General features: G+C 24.4%; 1 protein-coding gene across 1 annotated transcript; it reads right to left on the bottom strand.

Annotated features, from left to right (window-relative positions):
- Positions 1-270: 270 nt before the first annotated feature.
- Positions 271-11,780, bottom strand: Bma-rrc-1 (RhoGAP domain containing protein; the record flags this gene model as incomplete). Its single annotated transcript, XM_043073366.1, has 17 exons — positions 271-380; positions 678-1,021; positions 1,176-1,279; positions 1,673-1,928; positions 2,046-2,198; positions 2,438-2,579; positions 2,904-3,052; positions 3,187-3,294; positions 3,707-3,786; positions 4,137-4,281; positions 4,474-4,576; positions 4,708-5,002; positions 5,450-5,578; positions 9,784-9,906; positions 10,286-10,502; positions 10,917-11,063; positions 11,614-11,780. The coding sequence occupies 17 exons, from the start codon at positions 11,778-11,780 to the stop codon at positions 271-273; spliced, it is 2,772 nt and encodes a 923-aa protein (XP_042929300.1).
- Between the last annotated feature and the right edge of the window lie 4,121 nt (positions 11,781-15,901).

Here is a 15,901-nt window from a genome sequence, read left to right as displayed (position 1 = left end):
TGTTTGTCAATCTGAATTATGTCTGAGAAATGTTGATTTAAATGATAAATGAATTAATTCATTTAGTGAATGTTTCGAAGCAATCAATTTAATGTATAATTCCTGTCATTAATAGTTTTTTTTTTTTAAACTAATCAAAAATGATTTACATTTCATGCATTCGACTAATCTGAAAGTGTAATGTAGCAAAAAAGAAAAGAGAAACTGAATAAAGCCATTTATTTTTGGAAACAAAACAATAAAGGTCGATTTCAAATAACATATTTGCATTTAAAAAAAGTATAACTGAACATTTGATCGAACAGGTTTGACATTATTTTGTGGTAAATCATAAAACGATAATGGTGTTTCAACATAACGTCCTTCACCAGCATCTTCACCTATAACAAATATTCATTTAAGAAATGTAAAAATAATAATTCTTAATAAATTTTCATTATTACAAATTAATTTAAAAATTAGAGGAATTTTGAATTTCATAAAACTGTAATAATTATAATCTATTATTTAATAAAAAATAATGTTGCAATCGAATTGTTTGAATTATTCAATTATAATTTTATTGATTCATTTTTTCTTTCTACAATAACATTATACATTTTGTTTATATTATATTACTAATTGATCATTTCTTATAAAAATTAAACTGAAAAAAAAAAAAAAAAAATGAAACAAACCTATTGGAACATTATCATATCGACTACAATCATTATGTAATGAGCCAGTGCTACTACTAGTATTACTACTACAATTACTTTTGGCCACATCAGACCATTCGTCTGTTGAAGATGATCGCATATCATCTTCCGCTTCATTTCTTGACAATTTTTTCTTGTTTCTTATTGCTTTCACATTAAATGCTACATGTGAGTTATGTTCAGATTCAGCACTGTCCTTTGTCCATATTTCTTTAATATCTCGTAAATTTACACCTTCCTCTGATTGCTGTTCATCTTCATAGAATCCAAAAAAGCGATAACTATCAGATGACAAACTTACACCATCATCGATACAGTCATTTCTAAAATATATCACTGAATCAAACTTATAATAATAATATATTCTTTCTTCCTTTTTCTTCTTTTCTCATATAAAAACTGGAAATTTTCTATTGAAAAAATAAAGTTAAAAACAAAAAAATAAAAGAAAAACAGCAATAACAATAAAAGACACACTGAGTAACGGAAGGCGGTCGACTGTTACCGGAATCACTGGTATCCAACGAAAATGCTTCCGGTATACTACCCCTTATACTTGATGCTAATTTAGTATCTGTCGACTAAAAATATATGATAAATATTATTAATAATGCTTCAGATTTTGCACAAATATTTAAAGATTCAAGAAAAAAAAAAAATTTTTTTTTTTTTTGAACATTAAATTTATTAGAATTGCAACATAATTTTATATGATTAAATGATATTCTCTAGCAACAAACAGTGATGTTTAGTAGTAAGATTTGTAAGCAGTTTCAAATTAGAAAAGAAACAACAAAAAAAAAAAAAAAAAAAAAAACTTCTTAAAAAATATAAAATGTTTTTTTTTTTTGGTTTTTATAGAAAGATATAATTATATAATATAAAATTTCATTAGTTTTTTTTTTTTTTTTTTAAAATTAAAAAATCTTTTAAAACATGGTCATTTTAATATGTGATAGATAGTTATTGCATACTGTTGATGGTTGCTGATCGTTAGCCAAAAAACTTGTCAAGCCTCGACGCCTTACAAGTTCTGTTGCAACTGCTGTTGCAGTCGAATGTTGTTCCTCACTTGTACCATTTGTTATCGAATCATCACGTAATGTTGGTGCACAATGCCGCCAACTTCGTAAAACACCATTACGAAATTCTTCAACACTTTTTGTAACAAATGAGATTAGCGATGCGCTACGTGCGGCACGTAATGATGATCGCGTATCTGACGGACTTCTAAAAAAAAAAGAAAAAAAAAAAAGATGCATATATGAAGCATAATAAATAATTAATTTAGAAATAATAATAAACCAATTATAATGAATACAAAAATTGAAGTAAAATATGTTTTACCTTCTCCACTTCACACTATTAGTAGAATTATCATTGTCTAAATATTCTTCACCATGTTTTTTCCATCGTGTACGTAAGCTAGCAAATGCATTATCCATTGATGGACCACGTAACATACGTCGCCATTTGCTACCAGGATGCGCACTTGTTTCTCTGCATTAATTTATAATCTTATTCTCAAATTCTGATTTGGCAAACACAAAAAATTATATTAAATATTGTCATTTTTGAAGTTACTTTTTCTTCATATTTTAAACAACTTTCAGTTAAAAGTTTCAAAATTTAAAATATCAAATCAAATTTGAATGTTTAATCTTAGACTAACTTAGTGTTAAGTAACATGTATCCGTTCTATTCTTGCTATTCTTGCATGATAGCAGCATTCCACCAACCTGTGTCGTGGTTTTTCGATAATGGTATGAAATGTTGGCAATGTCGCTGGTCCACCGTTAACATCAATAAAACGACGACGATCCAAATCTGGTGATAGGGTACCACCGCTACATGATGATACTGATGATCTGCCTATCGCATCTAAAAATAGAACAAATATTTCACTAGTTTTAATTAATGATTTCATATGAGAATCACAACCTAAAAAAGTAACTGCTTTAAAATATGTCTAAATAATAATTATAATTAAAATTTAATATAACAATTTAGATGTTTTATATATATGTTTGAACGAAACATTAAAAATTATAATTTTTTTTTTTCAAGAAATCTGTCTAACATTCATTTATTATTTTTGCTAAGCAAGGTATTTTGATATTACTATTAATAACTTCCCTGAAATAATTTATAGAAAAATAAAAAAGTAATTATTACAAGTAATATTTGTATATTAAAAGAACAAACTTTCTGGAAGTGAAAGGGAATCATTTTCAAGTGAGAATAGGTAAACTGCATGGGCAAGTATATAATTACAAAGACCCGTTTGCGCATTCAGACCCTGCAAAAGTGATGAATCACTGCCACCAGAATTGTCGTCAATACACGGTGGGCATCTGAAATGATTATTTAAAAAAAAAAAAAAAAACAAAAATTTTTTGAAAGAATTTAATTTAGATGTTACATGAATGCAAAAGAAGAAAAAAGTGAAAAATGAAAAACAAAAAAACTACAAGTAAATTAAAAAAACCTGAACAAATTTGGAGCCCAAACAATTGCAAGATTTTTCGAATTCATATCTGTCAAATGAGTACATTGGCATAATTTAGTCAGATGACGAATTAAATATTTTGCTGTCCTACAATTAAGAAAATAATGAATGAGAAACCATTTATTAAATGAAATAAAGCTTTTGAAATTAAAAAAAAAAAAAATGTCACAAATTCGTCAACAAATTTGTTAATTCTGAAAAGAATTAAAACGTATATTAATTTCAAAGAAAAATTTATAATATTAACCTCAAATAATAATCAAATAATACTTATTTACAATTAACTTGATTAAATTTGAGATGAGCAATGAAATTATTGTCAAAGAGCATTGATAACTGTTTTATTTCCTTTTTTCTATTATATATAATTGCAACATGACGAAATTAATATTATGTACGTATCTTCTTGCTAAGATACCATTCATGTTACATGTCTTAAAACTTTCGCTACGTAAAAATGAGGGATTATATGATGGTCACTTAATTAAATGATGTTAACCTGTAATGTTCACGTGGTAGCCTTCCAATGACATCTTTAAATCGATTAGCTTGTTCATCATCAGTTGTTTCATATGCACCCTATGATAACACACTGATATTAGTTAAGATTTAATGAATAGTTTCTACTGGAACTAACCTTTATGAATTCACAGATATGAATTTTTGTAAACTATGCAAATTTGAACGACTAAAATTATAATAGTTAGAAAAATTATTAGATCTGAATTAATCTATTAAATTTTTAAAAACTATTAAATGATCTGAATTAACATTCCATGAATTCTCATAACATACAACAAGTAAATATGCACAAAGCTATAAAAATTTCATAGATTTCTTTAGAATTCAATCATGCAAGTTGATTATGAAAAAAAAAAAAAAAATCTCGCTGTAAACCACTGCTTTTAATTCTATCAATGTTAACTTACTATAAATTCCGGATAAAGCTCAAATGTAAATAATGGATTCGGTAGCTGACGAAAGTACTGTTTTAAAAGTGATGAAACTGAATGAATATCCTTTAAGATTGCTTCATCCCGCAAATCCGGTAAATGTCCTGAATCAAAGCCATTCCTGAAATTATAGCATAATCGATCAAATTGAAGTTTTAGTTTGAAATGAATTTAAATCAAAAGCATTAAATTCTATCTTTGCTAAATTTGAAAAGCGAGAAAAGGCAAACAAAAAGTGAATAGTAGATGGATTGAAATCAGAAAATTTATGAATGAATTAGGAATATAAACATTGAAATATGAAAAATGAAACCTAAGTTTTTGTATATTTGACTGTATACCACATTGGCGATAAACACCAGTAACAATACCATGCATTTCGATCACTTCCACACATTTCTTCAATATTAATGGCACTATAAAAATAAGATCTAATAATTAATTAATTCATATAAATTAGCAAATTATGCAATTTGTACGTGCTATAGTGCATTCATCTGGAAAGCTCAGATAGATTGCATGAAAAATTTAAAAATTGAAAACTAACCATCTTCACCGGTTTTCTGTAAGTATTCAACAAGATCTGTTCCGAAGACGAGCGGAGTTTGTCGTTCCGCATGCCTTCGTAAAAATGTTCGTACTAGGGAACGATCTCGTCGTGGTGGATGACAACCAGTTGATTTCTTGGACGCACATGTCAAATTTGTGGTTGGTTTCAAGAAAGTATGACCATTGCTAGAAGTGACAACTGCGTCCTTTTTTGCGGAAAGTAGCTGTTGATCAGCCGGTGGTCCTGTCTTGTCGTCAAATATCTTGACGCACTCACTCGGAAATAATCCGACCTAAAATACTCTAAACGTACGTAGGTATGATTGAAAGCATTGTTTGGTACCGACAAGTAATAGGTCTTATAGTACCATTCAAATACACTTTCTATTTTTTGTACACTAAATTTACATATCAATCCTGTTACGAAAACTTTCTTCTACATTTCTCAAAAATGTTTTCGAGTATACCTCATTCCTCTATGGTATAATCATTACAAAAGTGTGAATTTATCCAGGTATATTTATCTATCTTAGAGGAACGAAGTATTATTCAAATGAAAAGCACATCGAAAGCTGCCGAAAATTCTTTTATTTCAGATTTCTGCAATTTAGCAAAAACTCCCGTTTTATTCCGTTGTCTTCATATGACTTTGTCAGGTAATTAATTAATTAAACCGTTAGACATCAAAAAGATTTATGTAAAATTTTGAAGTTATAAATTCTTATACTCCTGAAAAAAACCTCAAACTTCCTGCCGAGAATAATTTTGCCGTTTTCGTTTTTAGCAATTGTTAGTTTAGCTTTCCACCACGATTTATCCTTGTTACTGAAGGGTGTCACCTTTTCGATGATGGATACTATATCACCAACCTGAAATTTTGAAAAGTCTCGAGAAATACACCTTCTCACTTATTTTCATTCGCTTATATCATAACCATAATTTTACAGAAAAAGGTTTTTAAAAGAAATTTTTATGAAAATTTCACAGGAGAGTTATTTCCTGGAAGTACAAAAAAAGAAAATAATTAAAATATTTGAAAATTCAAAGAAAAAAAGTTCTATAAGTAACAAATAGTAAGTGATATGTCAGCAATGAATATTTTAAGAAAACAGCAAGTGATGAATATTTATAGCATTTATAGGATAATAACATTCAATTAATTTTAAAAAATGTGATGTAAATTTATTGAACAACAAATGGAATAAGTACTTTTAAAGAAATACAATACGATATAAAGTAACAATTAGTAAATAATAGATGAACTAATTTGTCTGTTTGTCTGTTATCATTACTACATATGTAAAAATGAACTGAAAATTTAAGAAATTAATGCTAATATAAATAAATATCATTGAGAAGGAAATGTATGAGTGTAAGATAGATTCAAATAGGTACCACAAGTTTAAATTAATATCATTGTGAAAAAAAAAAAAAAAGAATAAAACAAAAATATAAATTGAATAGTATAAAGAAGTAAGAGAAAAGTTATTTATACATTTTCAACTTACAGATAAATCTTTCATGTAAAACAGTCAAACAAAATGAGCTACGTGTAATACATATATGAATGGATTTAGAGTTTAGAGTATTTCTTACTTTTATAAATTTGAATATTTTATAGAGATTCACTGAAACGAATTTAAACTAAATTATCTCATTTTCTAATTTAATCATTTCATCTATAACTAATCAATCTATTTTAAAATGAAAAGAATAAGGTTAAAAGTGAAAAAGTACTATTAATAGTATGAAATATTAATATGAAAAAAAAAAAAAATTAAATATAAATATTCAATTTATACTTTTACTTTGGCCTTATTCTTTCCTTTTTTTTTTTGTGAAAAATCGTATGAATCAAAATTAACCCTTGTGATAATGGTATCAATTTGATTAAAATAAGATAACAACAAAATTAAAAGAATCTATGTGCAAATGTTTAATACTTAATTGGATAACTTCATCCGTTAATGAATATAACATAATTAAAATGCAATTTGACAATAGAATTTTTGTAGGAAATTAACATTAACAATCATATTTGAGATGAAATACTTTATACTATCATTTATTTACAAATGTATCATTACGAATAATCTAAAAGGTCTTCAAAAAAAAAAAAAAAATTCTTTTGAAATATTAATTTTTTTGTTTTAAAAGAGAAAAAAAAAAAAACTGATTCAATAGCCTGTAACAGAGTGAAGTTGAGAATGGTATTGACGATCACATGATGCAAAAACTACAAACGATTACAATGATGATAAGCGATAGAACCTCCGGACAGTTAGGCGTAATGACAAGTTGTGATGAGATCATTTAGGTCACCATGATAGGCAAAAGATGCATTCTACAACCAGTAATCAATCATCAATTCTACGAAACTTTGAATAAATTGCAAAAAAAAAAAAAAAAGTCAGAAAGATATTAACTAAAGTATTTTATCCCAAACAAACAAACAAACAAAAAAAAGAGAGTTAACAATTCAAGTGAGGAAATGATATGAGTGTAATAGAAATTATTACTATTAAAACTAAAAATTATTTTTTAATTTTTGTTTACAATGATTTCATTTTTATTTTTTGGTTACAACAAACATCAAAATATGAAAACTGAATTATATAACCAATAAAAGAGATTTGCTAACCAAAATCGTTACTTCCAATCATTATTTAACATTTGATGGTTCATTTCGTTAGATCACTTTACAGGATAACACTAGAAGATAACAACTGTCGATCTCATATTATCATTATTTACAATGGTTAGTCAATATGGAGCATTCGTAATAAAGAATAGTAATTCTTTTTGCTTTTGCTTTTTTATTTTTTCGTTTTCCTACTCTTTTTTTTTTTTTTTTTTATCTTTTGAAATTTAAAAATTAAAATTGATTGAAATAAAATAAATTAATTATTTAATTGATCATTATAATTGGAAAGAAAATCCATTCAACGGCCAATGTAATCAATCATCAATTCTATAACATCAAAAAAAAAATATCAGCGAGAAATTAGAGATAAAATGATAAAATCTAATAATTATACATTGGGTAACTTACTTCATTTCAATAATACAGTCGAAAATTAAATTACAATAAATTTAACGATAACAAAAATTTCATAATATAATAATATGCAAAAAGAGCAAATAGCTTAATAACGTATTATTAAAAATAAGCAAACAGGTAATTTTAATGCTAAATAATAAATCTGATCCTATTTCATCCCTCATATAACTATGAAAATGATTCATAAAATCAAGCAAAACAAATTAATTATAGCAAAAAAGTTTTTCAATAAATTTCAGACATGAGGGGAAAAAAGATAAAATAAAAGTAACATTATTAAAATATATATATATATATATATATATATATATATATTCATTTATGATAGAAATTATTAAATTTTATGTTTTCTAATTTTTGTATAAAAATTAAAAATCCTTGAAACAAAGATTATCTTTCATTATTGCAAATATAAAATATTGAAGTGGTAAAATGGAAGTTAAAGATCAGTGGAAGAGAGGAAGAGGGAAAAAAAGGAAAAAGTTTTTAAATATTGACATAAAAAAATGAAAAGATCATTGTACCATTTTGCGTTCAAATATAATCACCAATTTAATGCTTTCAAAGAACAAGACATGAAGTGTAAAAACTGGAATTTAAAAAATTTGACATATCAATTAACAGCAATTTTTATCATCTGTTATTTTAAATTTTGAATTTAACTCATTCTAATGAAAATATGTCATTATTATATCAATTTGGTGCAATACTTTCATTTGTTTAAAAATTGAACATTTCAATTTTTAAGTAGCACTAATTTACTGCAATTTTGCATTAAAAAAAAAGGAAAAATTCTAGAAAACAATAACAGCAACAAAAGAAAAAGAAAAGAATTGTTTAATGTACTACAACTTTTTGATATATGCTATGAAATTATAAAAAAATTTCTGGAATCGAAAAAAAAATAAAAATCCTTTATTCAATGAAACATATTACTAAATTATTATTTCAAAAGAAATTTTAAATTTAAATAGTTGGGCAAAAAAAAAGAAGTGGGAAAAAAGAGACAGTTTGTTCATTCATGCATATCAGAAATTATTTTTAAAAATTTACAAGAAAAAAAGATTTTTGATCAAATGAAGAAAATTATCTGCTGGTTACGGGAAATATGAAAGGATGTGAATTATTAGCAGAAAAGGTACATACAGGTTGTTGGATAAAATGAAATGAATGGAAAGGACAGATGAAGGACTAATTGTATTGAATTTGAATGGAATCATCATTCTTGGTTCGATAATAACCTTGAAATGATATAAAGAACCAACTATATTTCAGGAATATTTAATTTATGCTTTCACAACGAACTGAATTAATATATTCATACCTATTCATTATATAATTATATACTATTTGAAATCTTCTAGAAGATTTATGTAAAGTTGAAATTTTACAATTTTTCATTGAATTACTTTTACAATACCATCAATACCATTTCGAAATCCTATTTCCATTCTTATTCTATCAAAGAATTTCATACATTATTCTATTTTATCAAAATTTCAATTTAAAAATTGTTACATTTTCAACAATTTCTTAACTCAAATTGATGACAACGAAGCGTCAAGATAACATTTAACAAATTTAGAAATTGAAAAAAAAAAAAAAAAAACTGCATTTAAAATAGCATAGATGTATATTTGCATATTAAAATTACCAGAAGAAAATTCTGCAAATTTGATTACTTCGTTTTTTTTTTTGTTGTAATTAAAAAGACTTTTACAAAATTACCAAGTAGATGACAACATTAATTTCAACATAAATAATCAAACCACACATTAATGACAAACAGTCTAATCACTCATTTATGAATATTACTTGTTCTGATCAGTTATAGTAAAAGTTCAGAATAATTTCACATTATTCTTAAAGTATAAATCGATAATAGTAATAGATCAAGATCAACTGGAAATTTGAACATTTCTCGGATTTTCGGAACAATGTACGCATAAAATTTCGACATTTTCATTTGTAAATTATTGAACTATTTAAGTCGATAAATGAATTAAAACATACCCGTAACGAAATTTGATCACCTGTTTCTGCTTTAAAATCTTTGGTAACAATTGCGCTTGCTATAGCTGGTGTATTTATTGGAGTTTCTTCGGCTGCTAGGAAGCGATTTCCATGACTATCAATCTGAAATAGAAAATCAAATTAACCGATAGTTTTTCATTTGTTGTAAAAACTTTTTTTTAAATAGAAAAAAATAATACTAATCAGCATTCATTTAATAAATTTAAATTACACATTTGTTGTAAAAAAAAAGAAAAAAAAAAGTTAAAATATGACATATTTAGGAAAAGAATCAAAAAAGAAATATTGAAAAAGCAAAAAAAAAAAAAATTGTATAAAGATTTTTTGTTCTTATTTTTATCTGAACACAATATTGATTACCTAATTTTGCATTATTTTAATAATTGTAGACTTTAAAAAAAGACATTAATTAATTAATACATTATGTGCATAATAATTTTCTTTTTTGACGAAAAAAGAAATAAAAGTAAATTAACCAAACCTCTAAAAATTTCAAAACGGAATAGCAACACATCAAATTGCCAGTAATATGTGACAATTGTTGCAAATAGATAAGAATTTGCCTTTGAACATTTTTTGGATCACAATGTTTTAACTCTGATGCTAATTCCTTTAAATGACTCTGTGAACGATCAAATACACAACGATGTAATTGATGATCAAATTCACATAACTGATCAACGCTACGATTTATACACCTAAAATGTTATTCAATTAAATTCTTCCTTTTCTCTCTCTTTTTTTTTTCCTTTGTAAATTTAAATTTAGAAATTATCAACAATTCAAATTCTATCACAAGTTGAAATTATTTGGAAAGAAATAGTGGAAATAACAGAGAGAGAAAGAGACTAAAGTTATCTAAACTAATTATTTTATTCCGAGAAAAAAAAAAAAAAAAATTAATAAGAAATGACAATAACGACATATCTTTTTTTTTTTTTTGCAATTATAGTCTAAATGTATTTAATTACTGAAAAAATTTCAATAAATAACTGATATTAAAAACGATTATTTGTATTATTTTGATGAATGAAAAAGATATGCCATAAATTTTTCAACGAATACATCTAAAAGTTTTTTTCTTTTTTTTTTTTAAAAAAAAAAATTGAAACCATTTTTGGCCGGAACTTTCAATTTGCAATAGAAGTTGTTCGGTAGGTGATGAAGCATTCGGTTCATAAGCGATCAATGTAACACCAATTGATCCTAATTCTACTTTCTCATAATGGAAATGGTCTTGATCGATTAATTTTTTAATACTGAAATGAATAATTCAAATCTTTTTTTTTTTTTTTTCTCAAACAAATAATTTTAAGAGAAGAAAAAAAGAAATAAACAATGAAATTGCCATTTTAATTTAATTTAATTTAATTTAATTTCTTGTTTCTTCTTAATGGAAATGAAACTGGAAAATAATCGCAAAAAAAAGTAGGAAATTCAAAAACAGCAGCACTGCAGTTCAGATAGATTTTTTTTAGAGAAAAATGAAATTTGCAAATTACAGACATTTTCTAATACTAAACTAATAAAGCATTATATTTTACAAAGATAAAAAAAAAAGACGACATACGTGATAATACATAATGATTTTATGCTTATAGAAGTGTACAAACTATTTGCCGAAATATATCACTTACAATAATTTAATATTCAATTTATCTATTTTTTAATGATAATATTAACTAACGAATGATAGAGTAAAGAGATAATTAATTTAAAAAAAATTTTTTTTTTTCAAATTTTAAAAAGATAATAAATTTTCGTTCTTTTTCATTTTTGAAATAATTTACATAATTAATTAAAATATACCTTGACGATCGTTTTACCGACGTCGAATTATTTTTAGGTGATGAACAATGATTGCTATTGTTATTTCGGCCAACAAGCGGTGATACATGTCCAAAGATATTATTTCTTATATTATTCGATATGGTTGTTGCTATTTTTGTTTCCGGTGCTGTAACTTTTTCAACCATTTCATGCTGCAATTTCAATAATTTACATTAATCATAAGTAATTAGTAATTAGTGAAAGATCAATAAGCAATGACACTTTTTCATTTGTAGCATAATGCATTTAGAATTGTAATGAATTAATGCTATTTGTCACATGCATTAATGCATTCATTCATTTCTTTGTTTTTCTCATCGATTAAATGTTTTTGTTATGAACAAAGAAAGATACAATAATTTTTTCTCTTCCTTACATTGATAAAATATTTGCTCATTCTTTAATTGTTACAATTACAATTATAATAAAATTAGCATAACATTAATAAATGGTGATCAATTATTAGAGAAAATTTTGAAAGATGAAAAGAACGACAAAAAGTATTTATGTTGAAAAAAAAAAAAAAAAAAAAAATTAAATAGATCATATAATGAACATTATTTTAGAGGAGAAAATTCAATTATATCATCAAATTTGCAATAATAATGCTAAAAATAATGAATACACTGCATTAAATATTAATTCTAATATTAAAAAATTCAAAAATTAAAACAAAAATATCAATTATACTGATAAGATAATTTGAAAATAATTATAAGTTTTTAATACTATTAATTAAATAAGTGAATGATATTATACTTGTAAGCGTATATATGAATAACTAATAAAAGTATTTTGATGATATTTTAGTAAAAGTACACGACGTACGCTTTTAAAGATACATGATTAAACCTAAAATGATCTAAGAATCGAAAAAAACAAAACAAAAAATAAAATAATGGAAGTTTGCCGGGGATGGAGTGATGGTAAATGTGAGGTAGGAGAGAAAGAGCGGGGGAAGTCCTTGAGATACAGGCAACAGCAGTCACCAGTAAAAAAAAAAAAAAAAATAAATGTTGTTGAAAGAGACGAAGAAAGAGAGATATTTCTGAAGGTCATTCTTTCCACTATCAAAAATGTCCTCCGCTTTAAGAGCTCACTAACCTTTCATTTATATTTTTAACTACAATAATAGATAATATTATTGAACAATAATATATATATATATCTCATATTCATATCATTTATCACTAATTCTTTTACATAAACATAACGATTTCAATATTTTAAAAGGTAAATAATTGAATTGTCATTTTATGAAATTAAATTTTTTTTTTCTTACTTTAAGTAAAAATATAAATAATATAAGTGATAATAAAGATTAGCAATTATCTTATCATATGTTTACTTAATATATGGTAAAAAATATACAATTCTACATTTTCTTTTTTTATCTTTTAAACTCTTTATTATTACAATTAATTAATAATAGAAATCGAAAAAAATTTTACTTTTAAAGTTTTTTATTATTTCAATTGTAGTAAAAAAAAAGAAAAAAGGAAGAAAAAAGTCCTAAACTCTTACTATTACAGTTAATTAATAATAGAAATTAATTGATAACAGAAATAATATAATAATAATCTCACAGAGTGGTTATTTTGGTACATATAAACAAGTATATACGCGGAAATAAATAACTCAATTTTTTTTTCACTTAATTTTAGCCTTTTATTTTTTTTTTTCTATTATTAATTAATCATGATAGTAAAAGTTCATCTTCACAACATTTCAAAATTTTTATTATTACAATTAATTAATAGTGGAAAGCAAAAGTTTGCATTGTTTTTTTTTTTTTTTTTTTTTTTTTCTTCCAACACTTGTTATTGTAGTAACAATAGATAATTAAATTTTATCAGATTTTTTTTTTCTAATTTTTATCCTTTATTAAAGTGAGAAAAAATTTTTCAACGAGAAACACATCAAGAAAAGCATGAAAGCTCATTATCACAAACTATAAATAATTAAATTGCTAATTTCATTTTATGCTATGTGTTGCATTTGAAAGTTGTCGCTAAATTTTAAAGAAATAAAATGCCATACGTAGTTAAGTGAACAATATTAGAAATTCATCATATTTAATAAGTGAGAATAAATAGTAGCCATTTCAATTTTGGTAAAACTTAATCCAAAAACTATCAAATCAAGGTATAAAAATAATGTAAAAGAAAAAAAAAAAAAAATTGCTGAACAAAACGAATATCAAACTGAATGTAATAAGAGGAAATTTAATTCATTTTTAAGACATAATAGTGAATATTTCAAAGCATTTGCTCCTTTTCTCTCCCTCTCTCTCTCTCTCTCTCTCTCTCTCTCTCTCTCTCTTTGAGTAGATAATGCAAATTCACGCCTTTTTTTTTCCCCATTTCACTATAAAATAATTCCCATTTTCTGGATTAAATTTGCCCATTCAACCAAATTTGTTCACTTTAAATTCATTGTAGCTCCGAGAAATTATAATTTAAAAATGGAATTAAAATTATGATTCTTTGGAATTTCGAACATTCATTTAATATTTCTCTTTTTACATTGTAACAACTATCATTCAAAATATTGAAAAGTTTACAAATTGTTATCACATATCATTTTTTACCTTACTCTTATTGATTGATTGAAAATATTTTGCAAAAGAGAAGTAAGAAAAGAAAATACTATTTGTCTATTGTATTTTATTATTTAACTGAAAAATGAAAAAAAGAAGAAAAAAAAATTCATTTACTTCTATTTTAGATATTATATAGAGTTAATTAATTTCATGAAATCTAATAATAAATACTAATAAATTATTATTAAATAAACATTTAGGATTCATACAATTTTCTGAAGATTATAATTTATTTCATATTTAAGCAATTTGAAAAGAAAAAAAAATACATATTGTATTGTTTGCTAGATGATATACAAATTAATAACCTAATAATTTAACGATAAAAAAATCAAATAAACAATTGAATAATTGATGAATGAATAAGTATAAATGATATTAACCTTGATTAAAATAAAAAAAAAAGTGAAAAAAATAAATTTAGAAGGACGAATATAAGTGTTATTTAGCTATTTTGATGATTATCAGAATGATTTGATTACTTATTTCATTTCAATAAATGACTGATATAACTTTTGCAGATACATTTAGCAATTAAAATGATAACAAATGCATTGATTAATGGTCGTAAGAGAATGAGTAATTTAAATTATTCTAATTCTATGTAATTAATTATCCATTCTTTTTTTTTCATAAATTGTTCCATAAAATTTGTGCATATGTGAAATTAATCAGGTCGAAAAAAAAAAAAAGAAAAAATAATAATAATAATTTAACCAAAAATGATTGCAATTTTTTATTTTTTATTTTTTATTTTTCAAAAAGATTATGTTTAGAAATTTTTTTTCATCAAATTTGAATATGATAAATTATTGATAAAATGTTTTTTCATCAGATTTAAATTTGATAAATTATTGACAAAACTAATCGAAAATGTTTTACGAATATTATTACATTCTCTCATAATAAAGAAATATAAAAATAACGGAGAAAAGGAGAGAGAGAGAGATGAAGGAAGAGTTTTCCTCCCTTATTCTTTCTTTCTTCACTAAATTTCCACTTCACCTCAATGATAGTAAAAATCAATTCAATCTTCGTATGTATACAAAGTGTGTAACTTCATTCTTAATAAATAAAGATTTCATTTGATGTCTCAAACTTCATTAGTTTAGTTTTGATTTTTGCTCTCACAATAATTCCCTTTCAATTTATAATATCTTATTAAAATACTACAAATTGTTTATCATTTTTGACGTAAATATTCTCAATCTAAATCTGAAATGTTTTTAAAATTAAAAAATTATTTTTCAATTATTTTCTTTTTTTATGACTAATCACTTTTTTCCTGTTTTTTCTCCTTTCTTTTTTTTTTTTTTTCTTTTGTGAAATAGCTACCAATAATACTTATTTTTATGTGATATGTTTAATTTTCTATTTTCCCTTCCCTAAATCTGAAATGTTTTTTTAAATTTGGGTTTGAATTTATCTCAATGTTACAATTTTTTCACAATTCACATTTCTTGTTCAGTTATGCAAAATAATGTAGCAGAAATGGAAATGTTTTTCCTTTTTTTTTTTTCTGTCGTTCGTTTTATTTCATGAGTTACTCATTCATTACAACTCATTAATTAAAATTAATTAGGATAATTAGTTGTGTTATAGCTTCAATAAAGAACTTTTGAATTTTCACCGTTTCGGGTGTCGTATCATTTTCCTTGTACAGTA

Source organism: Brugia malayi (genome assembly GCF_000002995.4).
Source record: "Brugia malayi strain FR3 genome assembly, contig: Bm_v4_ChrX_scaffold_001, whole genome shotgun sequence".
Lineage (NCBI taxonomy): Eukaryota > Metazoa > Nematoda > Chromadorea > Rhabditida > Onchocercidae > Brugia > Brugia malayi.
This window is presented reverse-complemented; position numbering and strand designations above follow the sequence as displayed.